At 39.3% G+C, this 26,903-nt stretch overlaps 1 protein-coding gene and 1 long non-coding RNA gene across 5 annotated transcripts; one reads left to right on the top strand and one right to left on the bottom strand.

Annotated features, from left to right (window-relative positions):
* LOC121652281 (protein NDRG3-like) lies at positions 1 to 26,815 on the top strand. 4 transcript variants are annotated; one of them, XM_042004977.1, is made up of 17 exons: positions 1 to 153; positions 10,261 to 10,344; positions 10,773 to 10,805; positions 12,654 to 12,759; positions 12,885 to 13,005; positions 15,416 to 15,478; positions 15,569 to 15,629; positions 15,720 to 15,806; positions 16,201 to 16,257; positions 17,975 to 18,078; positions 19,966 to 20,031; positions 20,137 to 20,188; positions 20,280 to 20,327; positions 21,486 to 21,521; positions 21,667 to 21,718; positions 23,383 to 23,421; positions 24,553 to 26,815. In XM_042004977.1, the coding sequence occupies exons 2-17, from the start codon at positions 10,288 to 10,290 to the stop codon at positions 24,720 to 24,722; spliced, it is 1,152 nt and encodes a 383-aa protein (XP_041860911.1). In that variant the 5' UTR covers positions 1 to 153; positions 10,261 to 10,287; the 3' UTR covers positions 24,723 to 26,815. The 4 variants fall into 4 exon arrangements, with proteins under 4 accessions (XP_041860911.1, XP_041860913.1, XP_041860914.1 ...); XM_042004979.1 differs by lacking the exon at positions 23,383 to 23,421 and adding an exon at positions 23,193 to 23,219 and having other exon boundaries at positions 2 to 153; positions 24,553 to 24,601; XM_042004978.1 differs by lacking the exon at positions 23,383 to 23,421 and having other exon boundaries at positions 3 to 153.
* On the bottom strand, positions 8,784 to 26,188 carry LOC121652285. The gene is made up of 3 exons (XR_006012581.1): positions 26,121 to 26,188; positions 11,703 to 11,713; positions 8,784 to 8,794 (listed from the first exon to the last, which is right to left on the bottom strand). It is a non-coding gene; the product is annotated as an uncharacterized LOC121652285 (long non-coding RNA).
* Positions 26,816 to 26,903: the final 88 nt, after the last annotated feature.

The raw sequence follows: 26,903 nt of genomic DNA, 5'->3' as shown, positions 1-26,903 counted from the left end.
GTGCTGCTGACAGTTTTCAGTAGGAGGAGAGAGGAGTCTCGCGACCAGTTCGCTTCGCTACGCTCTGCTCAGCTCCAACGGTTCTCTCTTAATCTGCACACCAGTTTGGATTAAACGGACCATATAAATTGTTTCTGGAGCTAACGGCTGACAGTGAGTAGAATGTTTCTCCGTTCGGTTTAGTTGCCGATGTAGCGGCTACTAACCCAGTAATAGCCACTTAGCCACTTAGCCAGTTAAACGTCAATGTTAGCTAGTAGGCTAATTTGTCGTATAACTGTAACTTGTGTTTAGACCGGGTTAGCTCGGAAACGGCTTTGTCTTCTGCCCATGATCGCTTACATGGCAATGATGTATCTGGTAACAGGTGTGTGTGTGTGTGTGTGTGTGTGTGTGTGTATGTGTGTGTGTGTGTGAGAGAGTGAGAGAGAGAGAGAAAGAGAGAGATGACGAGCGCAAGCAAAACGAGGTAATACGTCTCCCTTAGTAACGGTTCGTTGCTAAGGCTGTCTGTCAGTCTGTGTGTGTGGTGGTTACATTATCATCCAAACCCATTAATTAAGTAGCGCTCAGCGTCAGTTCTCCTTGTGGTCTGTGATCGCGCGTGCCTGTGTGAGGGTGTGTGGGGGCGGACAGATGAGCCAGGAGCACCAGTACATCCAATTTAACCTGAAAGCCAGTCTTTAAATTCACTGTTAGTACAGTTACTGTACATTTGATTCTGTTTTATTTGTAAATGAATCAGTTAAACACCAATCCCGACAACCATTGACTTTAAGGTTTTCATGTTTACCTGCCCTGTAGCCCAACTTGTCCAAAACATTAGAGAGAGAGCGAGAGAGAAAGAGAAAATAAATAAATAAATAAAAAAAAGTATCCACAAAATATGGTACTCTTACATTTGGAGAATATTAGTTACACTGTTTCATTTGGTAAAATAAAATAAACTAATAATACAGAACATGAATATTTTTTTTTAATAAAATATAGTCTTTTTTTACATTTTATAGATCAAGTAGTCAACAAAGGAAGCCACATATGGAGAATGTCAATTTAACTTTTTAAATTAAATTAAATAAAAAAACAAAAAAATGCAATAAAATAGTAATTTTTTGCTTTTTTCCCTGATCGAGTAGTGCAAAAAGAAAAAGTTAATTTAACTGCTTTATTTAGTACAACAAAAAGATGGGTATGAGAATGGTAATTAAAATTTTTATCATGTTATTCAAAGCTAAATAAATGAAAAACAGAACCTACATTAAAACAATTAATAAAATTGTGATTATTAGCAAATTTTTAAAAACAAGTAAAACTAAACATTGTTAACTTCTTTATTTAGTGCAATAAAATAAAAATATTGTATAACATGCATAAAAAGAAATATAAACTTTGTCAGATCAAATAGAACAAAACAAAACAAACAATACTGAATAATTTTCTTATTTGCATTTCTAACATACATACACACAGTCTACATATAATCATGAACGTGCAGGTAAAATGAGTGGAAAAGACTTTTTCCCAGTCAGCTGTGTCTTGCATATCCTTCTTTTTTTCTTTTTCTTTTCCAGGAAATCCTGGACAATATGGCCAAAACTTGTATCATGATATATTTCTTAATTGTGATCAATACAATATAATCCTGATATTGATATTAACAATATAAAAGCCTCAGAAAAACTGCCAGAAATGCCCACATCAGATGCCTGTAAAAATAAAAATAATTTTGCTAAGTCTTTGAACCTCCTCCAGTATAACATTTTAGAAATAAAAAAGGTACAATAAATGAATGTTCACCTTTTATTTGTATTTAGCAAGGCTAAATTAGCCTTCAAACAAAGACATTTGAAATCACTGTCAAAGGTCAAATAAACAAAACTTTTATCTTTCTCAATATTAATAGTTTTAACTTTACAACATAGGCTTATTATGTTATTCTCATAGATTTAAACAAAGGTGCTTCAACTAGGCAAAAAAAATAACAAAAGTGCTCAGAATTGCTACTATAACAGAAAGAAAGAGTGAGCAACAATCGGTGCTTCATCTTCTGACAGCCAGTCCATAACAGAGCTACTTTTAATAAGAAAATTAAACTGGATTTTCATGGACATAAAACTTTGCATCATGATTTTTGGATTTTGTACATTTCAATAAACTTGGTCTCGATGCAGCTCCCTAAATTCAGGTCTGCTCTTGTCATTTCTGTAACAGTTGAGGGATCGCACCATAAATTAATTTAATGTCCTGAATCCCGAATTCTTAACACTGTGCTCACTGTGGCCTCTTCATAGAACCCTTCTAACTCCACTAAATCGCTGGCACCCCCGAGTTTCTCAGGAACAGTAGTGTGTAAACTCTGGAAGGTAAATTGTGACAGATAGCTTTCCCTTTAGGTGTTCTATAGACATTTTGTATGCATTTATAGTTTGTCCAGCAGAATTACAATCCCGCTATAAAATGCACTCTTTTTTTAGAGACTCTGTTTGGTAATTTCACAATAAATGATCCATGATAACACCATTATATATCTCATTTTACTAACAAGAAAAGATCATGATCACTACTATGTTGCTAAGCCATTTCCTGTCAAACTTTCCACCAGTTAGATTGAATTTACTTTAATGTTCAATCAGGAGCAGCCTGAGATCGACAGATGAGCAGAAAGTTCTCTGGCTGTGTCCGAATGTGCACCCTACTCCCTACATAGTGCCCTAGACAGGGGCCACCCCATTTTGTAGGGGTGTCCAAATGTCCAGAGAGAAAAAACTAGGGCACTCAAAATTACCCACAATGCATCTTGAAAAGTAGCGAGCATTGATGGTCACTAGACGGGTCAGTATAGACCACAATGCATTGTGGGCAGAAGCTAAATATGGCGCAAGGAGGCCATATTTTTTATTTTTATTTTTTTATTGAATAGATATGCATCAAATAATAAAATACAACGTAAGGAATGAAAATAAAAATATTTACACACAACTTCGGATTGGATTTGGAATGACATCTTGACGCGTGTTGTGGTTGCCATGGTGACGGCTAGTAGTCCCGTGGTTTGCGGCGAGGAAAAAGTAGGCAGCTTCGTGTCCGAATCGCCAAGAGAATGAGTCACTATGTAGTGTGCTATGTAGTACAGCCCTATGTAGTGAATGAGGGGTTAGGGAGTTGGGTGGACATTCTGACACAGCCTCTGTGAAAGAAAAATAATGCTCCTCTATGGCTGGAATAAAGCCAAGAAGATGTTTCTGATGCACAGTGGCACCAAAAAGCAGCGGAGTTGGAGTTGGTTTAGTGAGGATAGCAGGTAAATAGTAGCAGGAATAACTGGAAATGAGGAAAAAGTGGAAACATGGAAATAGTTTCTGTTGTGTGTTTGTTTCAATAACAATATTTTTTCTCCTGAAAGCCAAGACTTGAGAGAACGATGAGATGAGAAAAGGCTTGGTCATGTTGATCTGTGTGTTATTTCTACAAAGTTCTGTTAGTAATAAATTCAGTTTTCTTGTTCAGCCTTTATGCTGCTATATCTATTGATGCATTAATTTTACATAATGTAGCCTCATAATCTGACAGCTGAGACTGTTCTTAAAAAACAATAGTCGGGATGTGGACTGGGATTAAGGATTGTGCTTCTACATGCATTTAAAAAAAAAAGTGTGAAAATGGCTTGTAGTTTTCAGGATCAGTGTGTCATACTACAATCCACGAGAAAATGAACATGGTATAAATGAAACCCAGAGTTGTATTGTGATTGTTATATTTAAAGTAATACTCAAAGTGTGCATCTCATCATGTGTTGTTGTCTCAGTCATTTGGTCATGCATTAATAACCAGATCAGAGCCAGGATGCCAACAGGAAGCTCAGTATCTATCCAAACCACTCAGCTGAAATGGTGTTACCCAACCAACATGTCTGCCCACACACACACATACACACACACACACAAACACACACACGTCGAGGCAGGGAGAGATCAGTATTTCCATTAGACTGACACAGTTGGATAACAGTGTGAGCTGCCACACTGATAAACTGTGTTAGAGACACAGATTCAAATATCACAGTATGATTATTTACAGAAGATACTTTAATTAGACCAGAAGTGGATGCAGCTAAAACAAATCTTAAGATGTGGTAAAAAACAAATTAAAAAAAATAAATCTTTTTACAAATTATGTTATGTTTTGCATATAGATTGAAAAAATAATAATTAAAAATATTTTACCTTTATTTTCATAGGCAGAACATTAACAAAAGATTCTTATTTACAATGTTGGCCTGGCAAATGCCAGAAAACACTTATGGTGCAGAGAAGGGAATAAAACCATAGAAAATGAGGAAAATGAGGAAAACAATATAAAAACAAACGAACAGAAACACTGGGTAGTAAGACACAAATTATAGTAAATCTTCAGAGAAATAAATGCTGTGTTAGATTGTAGTAAAACATTTAGGTATCATTAAATACAAATTGTCATTGAACAGAGAGAAGCATCCAGTTTCAGTGTTTTCAGACATTTGATGCAGTAAATGACAGGTGTCCAAATTTAGAAACATGAAATGGTTGTCGATTCCAGTTCTGATATTAGGAAGTGATGGTTGAATCTTTACGGGTTGCCTGTTGGATGTTTATATGCAGGCCCAAAAAACTACACTACTCGCAGCTCTATAAACTAATTACATTATAAAACAATCATAGAAATTGTTTTTAATTCAGTAATTTCAGATTCTCTGATGAAAGATTGTTACAGTAAACATGACGCGAGAAAGCCATCAGTTATTTACCTCTGGAAGACCTGGATAAGAACTGATGTATTTAATGTATTTGTGACCATTTTCCCACACTTAAATCCATATCTGGCACCACCATCGCTAATGTGAATTAGCCTGGAACTTCTCAGTTTATTTCTGATTTCCAGTAGGTGCTATCAGTTATCAGAAGGGTCATCTTTGGAAATATAGAATACAGTAGGGGGCTGCATTAGGACTGGGATCTTGCAGGATACAGGATAAATCTTGACAGGAGTGGATGGTTAAATGTTGCTGTGGGTGGAAGTGGGTGGTTTAAAAAAGAAAAATGTCCCAGTGTGATGCCCACTCTGATATTTACAGTAGCTAGCGATGATCCATCAACATGATTTTAAAGGCAGAATAAAGTTTTATTTCTGGAATATATCCTTTGTTACGAGCATGTTTATCATATTCACTTGAAGATGGAAAAGATAAAAAAATCTCCAGGTAATGTTGGGTGTACACATTGACAGACCAGCAAACACAAGTTTGTTTTTGTTTTTTCAGTGTTTCATAAACTGATTTTGATGTTTATTTTGCTGCATCTTCAGTTATGTCAGTCTGTGTCAGAACGAAGAGATCACATTCATTCCTCCACACTTCAGTTCAGAGCTGTGGAGGTTATGATTTGCTACAGTACTACAGAGAAAGAAGATGAATCACTTGGCTGGTGGACCAACAGCTTGCATCAGGAGAGACTAAAATGAGTGTGTGAGCAAAACTGCTTCATCAGATCCACATGAACCATGTTTGTAGCAGCCTTAGGGTGTAAACTCTCAACACTTAATACTTCTGGACAATAATTCAGAAATACTGATAATGTGGGGGTTTTTATGGTTGTCAAACATTAAACATGAGACATTATGATACAGTCATTATTAGTACTGGAAAGGGTGTGTATTAGGTATTGATCCTTTGCTCTGTATGTTCCACATTAGTTAGATGGATGCTTTATTGATCCCAAGAGGAAAGGAGCAAACAACAACACAGTGTAAACAACTAACAGTATAAAAGACAGGAATGATACATAATACAGATGTGGACTGGTGTGTTCTGTTGGAGGATGAGCTCAGCTGGAATGTGTTGTAGAAGGTGGGATGACTGTCCATGAAAGACAGCAGTTTGTTCAGTTACCTCCATCCAGAGATTGTTCCAGCCTTACAGATAAGTTTATTGAGCCTCATTCACCAACTTCTTTCACAAACAAATTTGTTCTTAAGTCCTACTTCTGGACTTTTTAAATCTTTGTATCTTACAAACACTGAGGAGAACTCTTACAAACATACACTATGAGTGCTGACATGTTTGAACAAAATCAGCGTTTGTGTTGTTTCCTGCTGTTCACATCACTAAAATACAACAACAGAATTACAGTAATGTTTTTGTCAGATTTTTAAAATAACTATAATTTACATAACATTTTATTTTAAAAGAAATAGCAAGATATTGCAGATGATTGTGTACTAACATTATAATTTCTCTCAGGATAAAATGAACCGATTTTTCATTTCAGTAATTCAGTTGCAGGTCTTCCTAAAACCATCAGTGAAATAGACTGCACACACACCCCCTGCCCTGCATGTTTTAGAAGTAACCCTACTTTAACACACCTGAATTAAATGAATGGCTTGTTAACAGGCTGCAAGGAACTTGATGTAGAAGTTCATTAATTTGAATCAGGTGTGTTGGAGTAGGGACATGCAGGGCAGGGGGTCCTGAGGACCTGGATTGAGAAACACTGTCTGAACCTCAAGAATATCACTACATAAATGTCCAAGTCACTTAACACTCCTAGATCAACCATCTGAATGTGGTCTTTAATAATTAAGATTTACTACAACAGTGGCTTTTTATTTTCATGATTAGTTTTATTAGGAGATGGCGGTATGCCCAGACTGCCTGGTTAATAATACCAAATTAATAATAACTGGGGCTTTTATTTTGAGACCTTCAGACTCACCTGAAGGTCTTGTTTAATCAGATCCACTCACACTATCATCACTGCATCTTAAAAGGATCCTGGATGTGTTTGTATGCATCAGGAGGTCTTTCGCTTTACAAACTGCCGATGACACCGACCCACATCCAACAAATAAAAATCAGTCTGTTGTAACTCTTTAGTTTCATACGTGTAACTTAGATACATGCTTAATAAACGTGGTGTAAATCTCAACATTAAAATCAGCTCTGCTGAATCATTTATTCATGAACTCTGTAGCTGTAACAGGTAACCTATTGATTACAGTATTACATTGAGAATATGATGTGATAATGACAAAAGAATAGACTCAGCTGTAAAGTCATCTTGCATTTTCAAACTTCATAGTAGACAGGTTTTTTCCATAAATGATCAAACGTTGGTGACAAAACAAAAACAACACCAAAAATACTCGACACAGAGACTTTTTAAATTTCCTGGAGACCATTTCATTCAGTAGAGTTGCTCTAAATATTCTTAAAGTTATGATCTCAGATTAAGGATTGACTGATACATCGGCCTGCTGATATATGTAAATCATGCCAATATGCACCAGCGTATCTGCAGGATTTACAGACAGGCGTCCACAGGCAGCTCATGTTGTTGGAGATGCTGCAGTCACGAGCAGAGCCTGCATTACTCCTCTCTCACTAGCAGAGTGCTGGTGGAAATCCTGCCGCATCAGCTTCAAAACAATGGTAACCCCCTTTACACCGGCTGTATGTATGCCACTTACGGCTGAACCTCAGTTTTGTTCAGACCTCCTTGGCGCTGCAATCTATACCTAGCGTGTCAGATGTGGAGCACCCATGAGTGCAGTCCACCTAGCAGGATCCGCCAGGTCACAAAATCACAGGATAAACATCTGGTCATCTATGATAATAAAGAAAACACTGAAACCCCCTGACCGGTTAAACATGTAATGTTTTCATGGTTCAGCAGCGCAAATCTGCACAGGGTCTTTTATTTTGAAAAATACCGAAAGCTTTTACACTGCTCCTGTGTCTGATTTCCTGTCTGCCCCTATCTGAACTGTGAAAGTGACGAATTCTGGGTGCTTGAAGCATTAAAAAATAGACTCAGCGCATAAATTTAGCGGAGAGCTGCGACAATGCGCTTCTGGGAGGCTTCTGATATATGCTGCAAATGTTGGAGGAAAAAAAAAACCCAGTGTGAGGCAAAGCTGTGCCGCAGTAGAAGAGACCTGATATGCGCTGGCTGAGACTTCTAATTGTCATGCCTAGAAGCTAGCCGTCGGAATAATAGAAGTGAAGGAATCAATAGCAGAGGTGAGAACTGGAAAAACAGACCAAGTTTATTGTTCATGGGGGGTAGGGAAGTCAGAACAAGGGGTCCAGGTATGTGGATCTCTGGGAGGAGAGAGGAATTGTTAGTGATAATTCTGGTGAAGCAAAAATATCCAATAATATAATCTCCAAATGGGTGGCTTTCTGTATCAGGGGGGGGGGGGAATCCTGAACAGAGGGGGAGGTAGCTGCTTTGGTTCCTGAGCAGGTAGTGGGGTGAGCAGGCAGGTTGGTGAGGGTTGAAGGAACGAATGTCAGGTGTAGGAAGTTCTGAAGCTGAGACGTAGTCAGTGGAATACCGGAGTGGCAAGGTAGCACTAGAGTGGAGAAGAACACACGGTAAGGTAAATTACTAGAAGCACAAAAGATCACTGGTGAGAGCCTGACTTACCACGCAAACAGTGAGACAGTCTGGCGAGGTCTGGTTGCTCTTGCAGTCCCCATAAAAGAACTTTTGATGAGGGCAGATGGAAAACAGCTATGGGAGCAGGAGCAGACCGCACCCAAAGCTTCCTGGAACCTGCCCCCACCCATCGAAGACTCAGGAAAAAAAACAAAAGCAGCAGAATTGTGACACTAATAGTTGTTTAAGCTTAATAGTATTTTTCTTGCCTTCTTTCAATGTGCCCGTGCTCCTTCGTGTACAATGGCAGAATGCATGTGATTAATAGGACTTCAATGTGGAAAGAAGGAAAAATTATTTCTGGCTCATAATCTCTGCTGGACGTTCCTCTGCCAGCTAACTACAGAAACCCTTTTGAGGTTTTCAGTGCACGTCTTGATTATATGGACATTTATTCATGCAAGGTACAGTGTGATGCAAAGCATCGATTCATCGCTGCATCTCACCCTTTACAGAAAACTTCCACATGATCTGATCCAGAACGTCGGGAGTCTATAAATAGAACAGCACAAAATCCCGTGCAATGAAAATAACCACATGTGGCCGGAATATGATCATATTTTTTCTGCTCTTTACATACCAAATATTAAAACTTGTTTTAATAAAATTTCATTTAGGACAAGTCAGGGACCAGCAAGACGTTACGATTTGATTTGACAGTTACTGAATATGCACATTTCAAAATGGTCTTGGTCAGTCTTTTTTTAAATGCATGACCCTGAGGCGCTCCCAGGTTAGCCCCAGTGGTTAGCCCCAGTCCTGGGTGGGAGGTGCCCTGGAACCCCTCACCAGCAAGATGTCCTTAACAGATGCCCGAGCCACCTCATTTGGCTTCTCTCGATGTGGAGCAGCAGCGACTCTACTCTGAGCCCTCCCTGGATGACCTAGCTTTCTCAGCACAGCCACCCTGCGGAGGAAACTCATTTTGACCGCTTGTATTCGCAATATCATTATTTCAGATACTACACACCACAGCTCCTGGCCATAGGTGAGGAGGGTAGGAACGTAAATTGACCGGTAAATTGAGAGCTATGCCTTTTTGTTCAGCTCATTCACCACAACAGAGTCTGCATGCAGTGTCCGCATCACAGCAGATACTGTCAGTAACACAAACAGATCGAACGCAGCGGTGTCCTGCAGCCTAAAGACTAGAGATCAAACTATTTCAAATAGCTAACATAATAGGAAATTCACAGCTTTTGCAAAAATTTTCATAACTTTTATAATGGAGGTTTTTTTTCAGCATGGATTGTCAGTTATTAAAATCAGTATCTGTCAGATGACAGTCACTAATGTCGAATATGAAAACGTGATTACCTTTAAGATCTCCAGATAAGATACCCTCATCAGTAACTGTGGACCACTGTCTACCATCGTCAGTCCAGCTCTCCATGCTGCTGTCCATGGCGGCAGGTACCAGATAAGAAGTTAACAACAGCATAGCAGAGCAGAGAAACTTAGGGGTTACTCTACTGCCTGAAATGAAAAATCCAAAATCAAAATGATGCTGTTCCCTCAGCAGACCACAGTAGATCAGATCACAAGACATTCCTTTTAACAACTGTTTTTTTTATTTCATTTGGTCTGCTCACAGCTGTGAATGTGATAGGAACTAATAAAGATGTGATGTCAACCAGTTTTCAACGTCAGTTCCGCCTTTTATGTTTGGTGAAAATAACATCTGTGATGTTTGCATTAATTTCAGTAGTTGTGTAGATTTATGGGAAACTCCTTTGTGTTTATTTACTGTATATAAACTAAACCATACTCTGTCTTTTATCAGGCTAATTGGCGGTAACACGGTCCTAGTATGGAGGAGCTTCATGATGTCCAGCTGACTGAGATCAAACCCCTACTGACAGGACAGGTGAGGGGGCGGGGCTTAGCCTCTCTAATGGCCCACTTAAGGCCCATTTATGCTGTAATTACCGCCACCAACCGGTGTCTGAAACTGATGTCAAAGTGTGGAAGTGAACTCTGAACTTAGCACTGCCCACTAGTGGATGACTTGACTTAACAACTATGGCAACATAAAAGATGCATGGAAGTATGAGGGTGGCAATGTATGACAACGTTTAAAATGGATGTACCTGTTTATGTGTGTAAGGGAGCATGAATGGGCCTATACACATGGTGCTGAGAAAGTCAAGAGGTCCAGCACACACAATGACATCACAGTTCATTTTAGAAACTGGCATGCAAAAAAAACAATGTGTTTTTTTTTTTTATCTCTTATCGTTGTTTCCTATACTGTTATGATTTAGTTTCTTAGCTCATGTCTTTGTGTTTGTTCAGAATGGCAGAAATCTCCAGGACTTTGATTGTCAGGTAAGTTCAGTACCTACACACAACCCAGTCCAGAACTGGTAGGGTTGATAGACCTAAGTACCCGTACGGATCCTCAGACTAACATCAGTACAGCAGGTCTGTCTGACTAAAGATGCACCTGTGGACGATTTAAAACCAGCTGCACAGCTCCACTTATGTCAGATGTTTGATTTCTGTCACTCTGCTCAGGTTGTAGATTGAGCTGATTTATTACCTCACTCGTCTCAATATGTATTATTTATATGGTTTAATTTGGTCATGTTTGTTGTGAAGTTTCATTTCTCTGTGCAACAGGACGAGTTGAAGAAAGAAGGAGGAGGAGGAGATGAAAGGAAGGAATGCAGGCTAAAGTAAAATGAGGCTTGAGAGACAATGCAACAAGTGATTGGCTCTTAAGACATTAAGACCTTCTACCTCTCAGCCAATGACGATGCAGATTATTTCTCTTGATCCAGTCATGCCACTTCCATTCTCTGTCTTTGTTCACTTGGAAGAAGGCTAGAGGACAACAGCAACTTACTTCTTTCTAGTTATACTAAATTCTCGCTTTTTCTAAAACCTTTGTTCTCCCTCTGAGTGAAAACCTCTGATACTGAAACTCTAACTCCTCACTGGCTTCCTGTCAGGATGAATGACTCTCTGGATTTGCACCAGATCTCCTGTTCTTTAGGAGTTGGAGTGGTGAGTTAGCCAGTTAGCTGTTCATTAAGCCTTCGTCAGTCATGCTTCACAAGCTGCTAGCTTACAGGAGTCAACCTACGTAGCCTGCTTGACTCTTTTCTCCTACATGCCGTTAGCTGGAAATGAGTCAGCAGCTTTAGCACACTTTAAAATAAATATCTGCAGAAGCTTTATTTTGTATCATAAACTAGTTTTATGAATCACTTAACTTCTAACAAACTCAAGTGCTCTTAAAACAAACAAATCTAATCAATTTTTGCAGGAAGCAGTCTGGTCTTAAAACTGAATCAGATCATCTCCATCAATAGCACTCTGGTATCTTGGAAAACTGGCCCTTTTCCTTCTGTGGATTGTCTTTTCATGTAATCCCAGACTGACCTCATGATGTTGAGGTCGAGGTTCTGTGGGGTCAGATCATCTGCTTCAGGATTCTCGGTAGCTTTTTAATGACTTTGGGTGAATATTTTTGCTTATATGAATTCTCTAGAATTAATTTGGATGTTTAAGATACCATCTGAATAATCCCTTACTAGAGTTACAGAAATGAAGCCAGAGAGCTGCAAAGACCCCGACACGTTTCAAAAGTTCAAGATGTTTTCATGTGCACAGTAGTAGTTACATCAAATGGCTCAGCGTGATGTTCAGGTGCTCTACAGCTGTGCAGTGTGAGCAAAATAAATAAAGACAGAAGAAGATAAGATGAAAGTGCATCCTTGTGAGTGAGGCAGAACTTCTGATCCATTAATGAGATTTGTCAGATGTTTCCATGGCAGTTTCATTTATGAGATTACCTGACACACTGAAGCAAATGAATATATAAATCCATTCATCTGTCAGTGATGAGATCCACAGACAGCAAAGACTGCACAGCTGTTTCACATGAAAACAACTTTAACACTTCTTCCTGTTCATGATGATATTAACGAGCATGATGACGAGGTTTTTATTGTAGGATTTTTGAAGAGATGGATTTGTTATAGCAGGTTTTGTTGTAGGTTCAGGGACTGGAGAAATCTCACAGGCACACCTGAGTGTGTGTGTTCTCACCGCCTGCAGCTGAGTGTTGTTTACCTCCCAGATTAAGTTCAAGTTGAATCTTGTTTGCCCTCGAGGCTCCTGTTGTGGAAACTGACAGCGTTGATGTTTCTTGTTTGCTCTGTTGTTCAGGAGCACGATGTGGAGACGGCCCACGGCGTGCTGCATGTTACCATGAGGGGGGTTGCTAAGGGCAACCGACCCACCATCCTCACCTACCATGACATCGGACTCAACCGTTAGTAAACATGCGAGTTGTTATTGTGTAGTTCAGACAGAAAGATTGAGAACATTGAGACATTGAGCAACTAAAAGTTACCATTTTTATTTAATTGTTTGTTTTGTGTGTGTGTGTGTGTGCAGATAAATCTTGTTTCAACAGCCTGTTTAACTACGAGGACATGCAGGAAGTGACACAGCACTTCTCAGTTATCCATGTTGATGCTCCTGGACAACAGGAAAATGCTCCCATATTCCCCACTGGGTAATGCTCACACACTCACACCACATCTTTCCCAGGTTATGATATAGTTCCTTTTTCTCCCTCAATGAACTGTTTACATTAGAAAAGTCTTGTGTGTCTGTGACAGGACATCTCGGCTTTAAATAGTAAAAGAATAAAAAATAACAAAATGATTTCTTTAACAACAAAATGTATTTCTTCTTTATGATCTGGTAACAGCAGCTTTATCAGAGCTCAGTGCAGAAGAATAAAAGTAAACACTTGTTGGGGCTGAAGGAAACCTGGGTAGAGTAATACTTCATGTTTTTAGGGATGTGGGTGTAACTTTGACTGTTGATGTCAACAAGCATTCGATGTCACACTTAGGCTACGTTCACACTGCAGGCTGAAGTGACCCAAATCCAATTTTTTGCCCTTATGTGACCTGTATCTGATCTTTTCATAACAGTCTGAACGACACAGATCCGATTTTTTCTAATGCGACCCAGGCCACTTGGATATGTGGTCCTAAATCTGATACGTAGCGGATATTTTGCCATGCGACTTCAGTCTGAACGGCCAGGTCGACCTACACGTTGTACACATCATTGTTTAAAAACTCTTATCTGTAAAGGCTCTCACAAGACTCTCCACCACTCCCGGCTGCGACTCCGTACCCACACGTTTCTCTGTACAGACGTTGCTGCCAGTGCTCCACAAAATGCCATAAAAACAAAGTAACCAGAATATCTCTTTCCAACTAAATCTCCTCCGCTCTGTAAAGAATGAAGAAGTCCTGCTTATTAACTCTGGATTTCTCTCAGAGAAAACAGATGGAAAAGTGTCGAGGTAGTGTGTGGTGTAAGGTGGGAGTGGACCCAAATGCAGACTTTATGAGCCAGGAGGCGGACAGATGCAGAATATGATTTTATTAAACAAAACTAAACTGGAGGACATGGACTGAACTTGACATTTATATTAAAAATAACAAAAGACTACTAAACGTGGCATGAAGACTACGAGACGAAATTTGGCATGAACTCTACAGAACGCGAAGACTGCAAATGGATTGGCAGAGCGTAAATGAAACGGGAATAATGAGAGGCAAATGAGCAAATCAAACTAGGTGAACTAATGAACAGGAAACAGAAAGCAAAACAGACTACACAAGGGAAGGAACTGCAAAAATGAAACAGGAAACGGAGCTAATCACAAGACCATAAATACCAAAATCCAAGAACATAAACCAACATCATGACAGTGAAGACTACAGGACCTCTACCCGGATTTGGGAGGCTTCTTTCTGGAAAATACATTATTAAAATGCTTTTGGACATTTTTTTCAACCTGATTAGAGAATTTAGAAACACAGGAATAAACATCTAGCTAGTTTTGACTTCTAGCTGTCCTTTAGCAGAAAAGCTGCCGTTTGACACATAAATAATATGGGAAGAGTGAAAATAAAGAAACAAGACCACACATCTGGAATTAAATACGCTTTCTTCTGTAGACAATTACAATCTGATGTCAAAAAATGACATAACTTCATGCTAATTTCATCAGATTTTAACAGATAAATGATCTGTCAAGAGTTTTTCTCATCCATAACATTCAGTAAATTAACTCGTCACATTGCTCTGTAAGTCCAACCCGAGTCTTACACATTTAATTTTAACATGAACATTAACATTATTTAACCCAGTTACTGAGTATTTACAAATCAGATGGTTATCCTGCAGGTGGCGAAACATTTTCCACGTATTTCCTCCTTTTACTGCAACTTTTTTATGTCATGCTTTACAGGCTGGTTAGCCGTCCTCCACAATGACACCTCGTCATCTTTTCTTTAACCACAGAAATCCCACACCGATGACTTAATCTGTTTGTTTGGAGCTGCTCCTGCCATACTTTCCACTCTAACATGCCTTTTCATCTGAAACTCAGACAGAACGAAAACAAAGCAACGCAAGCAGTAACACACAGATATTGTGTAACTTTGTTTTATTTCCATGCATGAATTGTGCTGATGGAAAGTGACTAAATTTAATAATGGAATTAATTGTAAAATCAACTAATGGTGACATCATTTAGGGCTGAGTCCTATCTGCAACACCATAATCTGAAAGTCTTATTTAGAAAAAGACCAGTAGTCTGATTATTACTGCGCATGTACACAGGGTGACATGGTGCTGTGTCATCTTTATGTAGTCACAGTAAAGACGTAAACATGGACAGATGCTTTGTTTGTAGCAGGATATTGTGATGTGTTTTAAAAAGGCTACAGTCACATGACCTGCTGTCATTTGTAGAGGACTAAAACTTCCTTTATTTGAAGATGTGGCTCAGGTTCAGGAAAGGGTTTGTTAATGAAAAGTCATGTGAAATGTTATAATGTAAACATAAATACCATTTTCCTGAGTTAATATGATGTCCTGCGATGACATGGCTGCAGGTACCAGTATCCCAGCATGGATGAACTGGCTGAGATGCTTCCGTCTGTCCTGACTCAGCTCCAGTAAGTCTGCTGTTTTCTCTGCAGTGAAGTGAATGGTCGGTGGTTTATTGACTGCTGATTGTGAACTTACTCTGGTGTGTGTGTCATCAGGGTGAAGAGTGTGATTGGTATCGGAGTTGGAGCTGGAGCCTACATCCTCACCAAACTGGCTGTAAGTAAACAATGTGTCACTGATTTCACATGTGTTTTCTGCTACACCTCCTCCTGCTGAGGAATGAGATGATGATGATTGTTGTTTCAGCTGATTGAGCCCAGTTTGGTGGAAGGATTAGTCCTGATCAACATTGACCCCTGTGCCAAGGGCTGGGTGGACTGGGCTGCCTCTAAGGTAACACAGACAGTGTACCCAACACCTTCCTGACACGTTAGGATACATAGCTTGGAAATGAAAAGGTTCATTCTTCATTTTAACCACAGTAGTTTGACAAGATTGTCTTAAATTGGGTTTCTTACAGTTTTATTGACATTTCCGTGATCAGTGACTGCATTTTGCAGTGTGTTACAGAGCAGCTTCAGCTGTAACAAAAACTGTCAGTTTGATGGTAAATTAAAGCTGAAAAGACTTGAACTGTCGGCCAGTTTGTGAGCTGCTCTAGCTGCTGAAAAGCTCTTTAAGGCAGCTGAAGGTCCATCTGAAAGGAATCTCTGGAAGCAGTGGAAGAATGAAGAACTGATGAGTTTTCATTGAGATATGTGATAAAAACAGATGTTGTTTTATGCAGCTGAGCGGCTGGACAAGCAACATGGTGGACATCATCATGGGACACCACTTCAGCACTGTAAGAACAACGATTATTTTATTTTATTTATTTAAGTATTTATTTCGGCATAGTGAAAGTAAATAAAACATATTACAGAAAGGAAAAAAAAACAAAAACAAAGACCGAACGGGTGTAGGCTGAAGCTAGTAGCTTATAAAATGCCTACCCATTACTAAAACAATGTTACCAATTTGCCATAATTTACTAAATTGACATTGAAAAAAGATTTACATCATTACCCCAATTTCTAATAAGAGCAACATGTAAAAAAAAAAAAATTACCCACAAAATCTTTTGCATGTCATTTATCATGATACCTCATTATTATATCATTTATCTACTTTCTTTGAAGTGATTTCAGAGTAGAACTCATTTTTAAGTCATCAGAACAATTGTTCCATAATTTGACACCAGTGACAGATATACAGTGAAACTTAACATTTGTCCGTACCCTGGGTTTGCTAAACATTTCATTTCCTCTAAGTTCATAACATTTCTCCCTCTTTTTAAACAGCCTCTGGATACAGAATGGCATTTGATTATTATTAACTTTATACATGATTTGAATGGTGTTGTAATCTACTAGATCTCTGAATTTCAGTATGTGTAACTGAATGAACAGTGGATTTGTTGGTTCATAATACTTTTTTTTTTTTTTACAAACTATACGTATGGCCTTCTTTTGCAGCAAAAAAACTAAATTTGTGTTTGTGTGATAAGTATTTCCCCATATCCATACACAATAGGTCATATATGGAACAATCAATGAGTTATATAGAATAAAAAGCGATTTCTGACACAGATAGTCCTTTACTTTGTACAGTAGATCTTGACATCTTGATTTTAACATAGTTTATATATGATTTCCAGTTTAGATTATGGTCTACAATAACTCCTAAAAACTTAATTTCTGTAACTATGTCAATTTCATGATTTATTATTTTAATTGGTTAATAAACTCAAACTCTTTTTCCACTGTGTCCAGAAGCTGTTTTAAGTTGTCTCCACTACAAAAGAAAGTTGTATCATCAGCAAATAAAATGCACTTTAACAACTTGGAAACAAGACACAAATCATTAATAAACATTATGAACAATAAAGGGCCTAGTACAGAGCCCTGTGGTACCCCACATGATACCTGTAATAACTCAGAATCCGTATTATTTACATGTACAAATTGATGTCGGTTCTCTAAATAACTCCGTAACCATTCAAGTGCAACACCTCGGATTCCATAGCCATGTCATTTTCCAAGAAGTAAATTATGATCGACCGTATCAAACGCCCTCTGCAAATCCAAAACTACACCAACTGTATATTCTCTTCTATCAATTGCATCTGTTATCTGTTCAAAAATTTCCATTAGTGCCAGTGAAGTGTTCCGATTTTTTCTAAAGCCATCTTGTTGTTCACACAGTAAACTGTACTGTAAGTCTAATGGTAAATATTTTTTCCAGTATTTTAGAAAATTGAGGTAACAAAGATATGGGTCTATAATTCAGCAGCAAATGTTTATCACCAGTTTTATATAAGGGAATGACTTTTGCTATTTTCATTTTTTCTGGGAATTTCCCAGTAGTTAGTGACAGATTGCAGATGTGAGTAAAAGGATTAACAACAGATTTAATAATGTGTTTGATCAGGAACATACTGTGACCGTTCCAATCAGCTGATTTTTTATTCTTGAATTTATCAACAATATCCACTGAAATATTTGCTGTCTGTGTGTGAGCAGGATGAGTTAACAGAGAATAAGGAGATCATCCAGACATACAGACTCCACATCTCTCAGGACATACCACAGGAAAACCTGGCCATGTTCTTCAGCAGCTATGACAGGTGGGAAAAGACTCAGTGTTACTGGTCAGTTCAGCTCAGGATGAACATCTATGTTCTGTAGATCCTGCAACGTTTTCATGTTACAGGAGATGCTGAAGATCAGTTTAACTTCATGTTACAAACATTCCTGTTCCTCAGGCAGCTCCCTGCGTTGCCTCAGCATTTACCTTCTTCAAAGTTTTGTTCAAAAGCTCTTCAGACTTTCACTGTCGCTACCTACAACCTGAGATACCAGGTTAGATTAGAGATCCAGGTCAGTTGAGTCTGACATTAATTACAGCAAAACTAGATGTGGGTTTTGCTATGTGTTACCATGGGAACTAGGCCTGTCACGATAACAAATTTAGCTGTACGATAAATTTTCTCAGAAATTATCGCGATAAACGATAATATTGCGCAGAGCGCTAATGTGTCATTTTGAGACCATTCTCAACTAATATAGTGACATATGCCGTAATAATGCAAGTACACATTTTCAAAGGTCAATAAACTAAATAAATAAAAGCGCCTTTTTCACTGTTGCATCTTCAAATAAACTCCAGACAAGTAGACAAGCATGCCGGTTTTAATGACGAACCAAACTTCAGCACTTTACATCGAACAAAAACCCGTGTTCTTCTTCTGCTCTTCAAAATCTACTGCTTGTGAAACAAAGTCATTCTGCCCTCTGTTGGCCTTATAAGTAACTACAACCCAGCAGTTAGCTGGGATACCACATTCACATACGCCGGGACACCGGCCCAAAAGTTATGCGGCCCACTGGGAATCCTCCCAAACCTCTCGATTAGCCGGCATTGCTCTTAATGTGTATTTTGTCATATACGGTAGTATATAGGCTGATTCTATATGCGTAATGTGCCTGCGGATTACAGGGGTTATTACGGTAGACCAGGAAGTGGGGGCTTTGTACTGACGTCGTAAGCTAGAATGTGTGTGTTCTGCTTACATGTGGGAAGCAGCGAAACAATAAAAGAGGAGATGCTTGCATCTATTATTTACATATTTCAGCATGAGAATCGGAGGTTTAGCGCGAGAGCGTGAGAAGCCACTTAAATACGCAAGTCTCACGGCCATTGCGTGTTGGCAGCCGTGCAAAACAAATGCGGCTTACCGGCTCGTGCTGCAACATGCTGCAGTCAAGTGTGACACTAGAGAGATCACTCCGCAAGAAACCAGAGCGTTTAGTCGAAATACTCCATAGTGAAACCTATTGTCATACACAGTCTATGGTAAAGGGGGGACGAAAAAAAATTATCGCGGCCGGCAAACTTATCGTGCTCTTATTTTCTTATCGTTCAATTAATTGACTTATTGCTTATCGCGACAGGCCTAATGGGAACCATGCTTTAAGTTGTTGATGCAAAATGAGTTTTTAAGCTTGTTCTGATTAACCAAAAGCATAAAGCTTGTTCTAAATGGTGTGGCTGTTAACTGATCTAACACATTATCTTTATATATTTAAATGTTATATATTAGATAATATCAGAGCATATTTAATTAATAAAACACTCTTTGATTTGCTCAACGGTTTCCGTCACTGTCAGAGCTACAAGGTTCTTATCAGGTTAAAGCTTTCAGAGCTATATATGCAGCTGTTATGACAAACAGTGTGCACATATCTGTGGCATTTTTTCATTTTTTATTACGGCAATGGATATTTATTTTTTTCACACCTCTCCATTCAGACAACCTGAAGAATCAGATTATCGGGATTTTTGCCTATGACGTCCTGGAGTCTGAGGAAAGCCTGTTATCTCTATGAGGACATGTAGAATTGGTTGAGGCAGCTAACACAGAAAGCCTGGATCTGTTGAGCTTGCTTCACAATACACCTCTCAGATCGGTTTACTGTACATTTTTACATGTGTGTGTATGTGTGTGTGGTAGTCGTGCTGAGTTACAGATGGAGCGGCCCATCCCTGGTCTGAATGAAAACACAGTCAACACGCTCAGGTATGAAATAACAAATATTTTATTAATTCCTGAAGGGAAAAGATCATAAAGTTTTCCTTCTTGTATCCTGAATCTGTCGGGTGGTCATGTGACTGCGACTCTCAGGTGTCCTGCCCTGCTGGTGGTTGGAGATACATCGCCTGCTGTTGATACTGTGGTGAGTATCTGCATTGTTTCCATGACTACAGCTAGTCTATGATGTCATATTATGGTAACAGTGCTGTGTGTGTGTGTGTGCTGGTCTGCAGGTGGAGTGTAACTCCAGACTGAATCCCACCAAAACTACCCTGCTGAAGGTAGTCGTCTGTCTCCTCACCTGTCTCACATCAGACTGTCATGTTCACCTTACATGGAACGAAATTGCTTCTCTTTCATGTTTTGTTTTATTCACTCGACCTCACCTGCTTCATCAGTTGTAACTGGAAGGGAACTGGTGGGTTTCATTATTCCATCAACAGGCTGATCCATTTTATTTATACACTACTTTCTATAGAAATCCAATTTATAGCTCTAAATGACAGATAGACTAATGCACATTAAAACCAGCTCAACATAACTAAATAAAGAAAAGTAGAACTCACAGAAAATAATAATTTAAATCACTGATGAATTTATAATGAAAATAGTTGTGAGAACAGATGGCAGGAAGGCCGATTAAAACTATACAAACTGAATAAAATGGGTAATCAAAACCAAAGAAATAGCTATAAATACACCAAAAACAGATTAAAATAAGAGAACCAAGTACAGGCAGACATGCTAAAAGTTTAATTAAAATCAGGATTATTTTTAGCATATATACAAAATACTGACTACAAGGCAAATAAACAGGATTTTAGCTTTTCACGCTACATGCCACATTCACCTGATCACTCCTAAACACACTCATATAGCACTGTTAAATATGTGCACAGGGTTTTTTTTATCTGTCACACACACACTCACACATGTGAATGTGTGGTTCAGTGTCTTTGACATGTAGGCTGGCAGGAATCAACCCACTGACCTTCCAGTTGGGACAGAGCTGCTTCTCCTCCTGTGCAGCCAAATGAAATAAATCCAAATGAATTAAAAGACTGAGTGTTGTCGTCTTGGCTCACATCCATGAGGGAAGGTTGATCTAAAAAACAATTATCACAAAAGAAAACACACATTTAATGAACACAATGAAGAAATCACTCGGACGGTTCACACCTCCGCGTCGTCCATTAATTTATATTAATGGACACCTCGTCGGGTGTTATCCCGTTATAATGTTTTATAACGTCTATATAACTGCTATATAACGAAGAACAACTTAATTAAAATGTATAGAAACTAAGCTGAACTCGTAAATAGTTTCTGGGATGTTTTTGTTTATTGTTTTTATTACAAAACAGGTATTACACAACCTTTATTTTTAAACCACAGACTGATCCTTGTTAAGTCTCTGAGTTGTGTTTTTACTCCACTAGATGGCAGACTGTGGAGGACTTCCCCAGGTGGTTCAGGTGAGTTTCAGACTGAATTCATTTTCTTCCTCTTATACAAAACATTTCTATATATATTTGAAAGAATTATGAACGCTGAAGTTGTAAAAATAAATTAGATCTAAACTGATGATATGAACTGAAAATTGAGCTTCTCTCTCTTTAGCCTGGAAAACTTGCAGAGGCCTTCAAGTACTTTGTCCAAGGGATGGGCTACAGTAAGTTTCTGGTAGTCTGTGTGTTTGTAACACAGGTCACACACTTCTGTAGCTCTTAGAAATCTGGTTTTAATGGTTTCAACTAACTTTGTGTTAATTCTGATTGTTCACTGTTAATCTGTGTCTCTTCTGTGTTTCTGCCCTGATGTTTTAACATGAACATGTTATTGCCCTAACCTTTAAAATCCTTCTTAGATTACTTCATCTTTAATTATATATTTATATATCATTTCTACATCCATTTCAGATACACGGGTAACTAACTAGAACATTGCTGTTATAAATCAACTATCAACTAAATCAACTAAAATCAGAAACAAACGCCCTGCCGAGACCAGAACAGAGAATATTTTTATCCAAGTAACAAAAAGGACGAATCTATTACAAGTTGTACTCTTCATGATGAGCCTGAGACAAGAAGTGAAATGAAACAGTCTGCACGAGTAATCATAAATATTTTAATTAATAGTGATTTCTTAATACTGTTTTAATTAGTAATGTACTCACTTACATTCAGTAAGTCTGACTAGTCTGACAGCCTCCGTCATTTTACAGCTTAGGAGGAGTTACCATGGTGTTCTACGCTACACCTAGAGGACCACCTGTAGCGGACCCCTGTAACGAGTGGGATTATTGGGGATTAATTAGTTCATATTTGGCTCATGTGGACATCAGTGCTAATCCACACAGTGGTGGATCTGTGGATCATGTGAAGGTGAAGTGGTTACCTCGGATCATATTGCTGTTCAGGGAGATTTGATTTGCTTCTGGATTATCAGTTTGTTTAAAAATTAACAAAAAAAATTATGATCAAGATTAAAATGTTTTAAATGTTGCAGCCCTGTTATAACATCAGATTAAGATCTGTTTATGTGTCAGACTTAAAACGGTTTGTTGTCATCGTCAGTGTTGTTGGTTTGAAGATCTGTGACAGGATTTCTCTGTTAGCCCATTTCACCTAGCAGAGATGTTGTCCTCTGACAAGGACAATGAGACGGAGACCCACCTAGAAACACAGCATGGATCAACATCAGCCTGGTGGATTCTTTGATGGGATCTTTGGAGGCTGCAGAACCGACACCAGTGCAGGACCCACCGCTAGTTTGACTTTCTTACACATTTTCCAAAGTTCTTCATCACGTCGTTGCTGGCTAAAGGATGAAAAAAGCACCGTAGCTAACAAACGCTGGCAACCATGCACAACAATAAAACATTAATCACAGAGGAGAAAAGATGCATAACTCCCAGTCCCAGTTCCCAGGGCAGGTACACAAATAAATAGACCAAATGTGGACCTGTCCAAAGTCCCAGCGGGTGGTCTGTATGTAGTGGCTCATTAAGAACATTATAGAAAGTTAATATCTGTTTAAAAGTTGAATCATATGAGGTTTAGATTTCAATGAATGTAAAAACAAACAACTTGTTTACTGGATCTGTACAAAGCTGCATCTATGTGTTTGTTGTTTGTTTATAGTCCTGCCGCACTAGTTATTGTGTAACTGTAAGTACCAGTTTGCACTTTTATTCACTACACACAGCATGATCTGCCTCAGGATGTCCTCCACACACCTCACTGTGTGTGTGTGTGTGTGTGTTTATCTGTTTTTCAACCTGTCCTCCCTCCTCTCTGCTCCCGTTTTCTCTATTTCCCTCGTCCCCTCCAGTCCCTCATGTTTTATTAAACCATCTGAGCAGCCAATCAGGTATCAGGATCGTTATGAACCCATCTGCTCACCTTCGTCCACCTGCATCTCTGTTTCTTTTTCATTCCTCATCTTCCTCTGTCCTCGTCTTGCATGTAGTCTGTCTGGCTGATGTTGGTTTTCTCCTGTGGTGACGTGAGCGGCAGGTTGTCCTGCATGCTGGAACTGCTGCTGTGCTCACTCAGGTTGCTCTCGTCGCTTTTAAACGGCTCATGTCTGCGGCGGGAAGAAACTAGATGAGCTGAAAGCCACCAGAAGAGCAGCGTTAGCAGAGCAAACACCATCTGTTTGCATTCCAACTTTTGGGCCTTTTTGCACATCAGGAATGACGATCAAACCTGAACCTTTAGCTCTGCTGAAGTGTTTAAATCATCTTTTTACTCTAAACAGTGAAGACCAATGTCTAAGTATAGCTTACATCACTGTTAGCTGGCAGGAGGTCCAAACGTTCTGCTCTGAGCAGCTTAAAATTGGGGCGGCAGTGGCTCAGGCGGTAGAGCAGGTCGTCCAATGACCGGAAGGTTGGCGGTTCGATTCCCACTCCTGCAGTCATCTGTCGTTGTGTCTTTGGGCAAGACACCCAACCCTTCTTGCCTCCAGTGTTGGCATCACTGGTGGATGAATGTTTGGTGGTGGTTGGAGAGGCCGTAGGCGCGGACTGGCAGCCACGTCTCCGTCAGCCTGGCCCAGGGCAGCTGTGGCTGCACACGTAGCTTACCATCACCAGGTATGAGTGAGGAGTGGATGAATAATGGATATACAATGTAAAGCTCTTTGGGTGCCTTGAAAAGCGCTATATAAATCTAATCCATTATTATTATTATGAAAATGAAAAACTCTGCATTGTGCATCTTATCGTGGACACTTACCCCACAAACAGCCGCAGATTCACATTTTCCAGTTTTTCTCCCTGCAAGCTGTTAAAAATGTGACTCGGTGCAGCTTTCTGCTGTTCACAGAGAACAGAAAGTGAGAAATATTTGGAGCTTCTGTGTGAATAGAAGCTCAGACCCATCTTCATCTGATTTGAATCCAGCTGCTCATCACAGCGTGCACGATTCAAATCAGTGCACACCGCTGAGCGTTCCATGATTTCTGTGATCTGACCCGTCCCTGTCTGTCGCCCTGCAGTGCCCACAGCAGGAATGACCCGGCTGGTTCGCTCCAGGACTCACTCTGCTTCCAGCGTGGGCTCCACAGATGGCGTCCGCAACCGCAGTACCACCAACACCCTGCCAGAGGGCGCCACCTGCACCGTCCCCGAGCACACAGCTGTGCAAACCATCGAGATGACGGCGTAGGGCTTCCTCCTGCTCCGCTCTCTGTCTTCATCTTTTTCTCACATCCTTTCTCCACTTGGCTCTCTGCTGCCTCAGTCCCAGACAAACTGTTCTGTCCCTGTTCCACCTGAAGACCTGGAACGTCCTGGAACATCCTGGAATGCCCTGGAGTGTAGAACTGAAGGTAGATTTGAGCGGTGTCATTGATGTTCTGCTGATGGCTCCTTTAGATACTGATGATGGTTTTTACTCTTTACTCCCGTCTCCATGGAGCCATGCTGTTGCCATGGTGAATCTCTTAGATGTAACCATATTATTAGATTATTCATATTTATAAGCAGTGGTGTTGTTTTGTTCCCCAGACATTTTCACCTCTCTTCTCTTCCTTTCTTATTACTTAATATATTATAATCAGCATTATTTTATGCCTCTTGTTGACGGTTTATGAGGAAAAAGCTCTTTTTTCCAAACAATAAAACTACATTTATAGGAATATTTGACCAAAAATGTAAATGTGCTTGACTGTGACAGTTAGTGTCCATCAGGAACTTTCTCCTCTCTAACAGATGCATCAGCTCTCAGCCTGAGTCGTGTTGTTTCTCTGAATCCATGAAGCAGTTTGTTCCTGAGACTCTGCTGGGATGAGAAATATTCCCAATGCGGCTCAACAGCAGGAATACTGTCGGCATGATCAATCAGTCAAATTAAGTATTACATGCAAGACAGTTAAATAGATGTTTTAGGACCATTTGGATGCATTTCCAAACAAAAAAGCACAAACATACCGACTTCTAGTGGCATCAATAGAAAAAATCCAGAAAATGTTTTATTTATTGCACTAATTGAAAATGTATGAATACGTTGTTACATTAATGAAAGCAACACTGCAGGACATCACGTTCATGGTGCAAACCTTTAACCCTGATGAGTGTCACTTTCCAACACCAGCAGCGTAATTTAAAGAACCAAAAGTATAAACAGAGCAGAGACTAAAACTCAGTGTTGCTGCTCAGCTTGTTTTAGAAAAATGGAGGCACAACTCCGACTCACATGTAATAACAAACAGGAAGAACACTGAACATGTGTAAAACAAATAACCGCACCCTACTACAGTTTAACTCATCTGGAGGACAGATGTCCCTGTTTCAGTCTTTCTCCCTGAAGCACATTGACTGGTTTCATGTAGGATTTGATGCTAATATTAAAACTAGACTTCGTATCAGAAATGACCGCTATTTAGTTTTCCAAGTTCTTCCTGTGATGGAGATCCTGAGCGAGATCCATCCTGATACCTCGTCTGTTGCTCTTGTTACGATGCAGCATGCTTGTCGTAGGTTTGTGGCATGTGAACCGTGTAGTGGTTAGTGTGGTTCGTAACAGATGTCCAGCTGTAAACCCGACGCCATACATCACTGAAACTTGGACTTGCGACAGCTGCTTGAAACCCCATTAAAGAAACAAAACAAAAACATCATCTAAAAGTTTGAGGCAACATTTTACTTCACTGTTTTTTTTTTAAAATAAGTTTTGATTTAAATTGATGCGGACAAAAAAAGGAAAAAACCTCCCTGCATGTAAAATATCCACGGATGAAAGTGAACCTGAACATGATGAGACTCGTTTTCTTCCTCAGCCCTGAAGAACCACTTTAATATAGTCAACAAGGTAAATGTTCCACGTTATTAATCCCACACTTGTTGTTATAGTTAGATCCGACCCGTGGGACTGAGTTGTGGATTGTCAGGATGTTAACAAACAATCCACCATGTTTGGATCGAAACCCCAGAGCATCCTGATGGGAGAAGTTGTAGCCATCAGTCAGTGGAGTCTTAACCGCCTCCCTGCAGGAAGATTTTCCTGAAAAGAAGATAATTCCAGTCTGGACTGAAAACAAAGCGAGTTTATGACCCACAGTCTGTAACTGGAGAACATTCAGTTCTTTAACTGCATATTCTGTGATGCCGTCTGTTAATATTGATTATAACCGTTACTATGGTGATTTGTACTGAAGCATTGTAGCTGTTACACTGAGGTTTGTATTTACTGGATGTTATGATTTATTTAAGAGTGTAGACAAAGTTTGTAATGAAATAAAGCAGATTAACCAGAAAGAATCTTTGATCTGAACATTCTTCTGATTTTAGTGGAAAAAACTCACGAATCTAACATGAAAACACAAATCTCTGTTCAGCAAGTTGTATT

The sequence above is a fragment of the Melanotaenia boesemani genome, chromosome 13 (assembly GCF_017639745.1).
Source record: "Melanotaenia boesemani isolate fMelBoe1 chromosome 13, fMelBoe1.pri, whole genome shotgun sequence".
Taxonomy (NCBI): Eukaryota; Metazoa; Chordata; class Actinopteri; order Atheriniformes; family Melanotaeniidae; genus Melanotaenia; species Melanotaenia boesemani.
This window is presented reverse-complemented; position numbering and strand designations above follow the sequence as displayed.

Coding starts and splice junctions, on each gene's coding strand:
- LOC121652281 (XM_042004977.1), top strand. CDS start 10,288: ATGGAGGAGCTTCATGATGTCCAGCTGACTGAGATCAAACCCCTACTG. Junction 21,522..21,666: donor GACTTCCCCAGGTGGTTCAG/GTGAGTTTCAGA, acceptor CTCTCTCTTTAG/CCTGGAAAACTTGCAGAGGC. Junction 23,422..24,552: donor CCATCTGAGCAGCCAATCAG/GTATCAGGATCG, acceptor GTCGCCCTGCAG/TGCCCACAGCAGGAATGACC.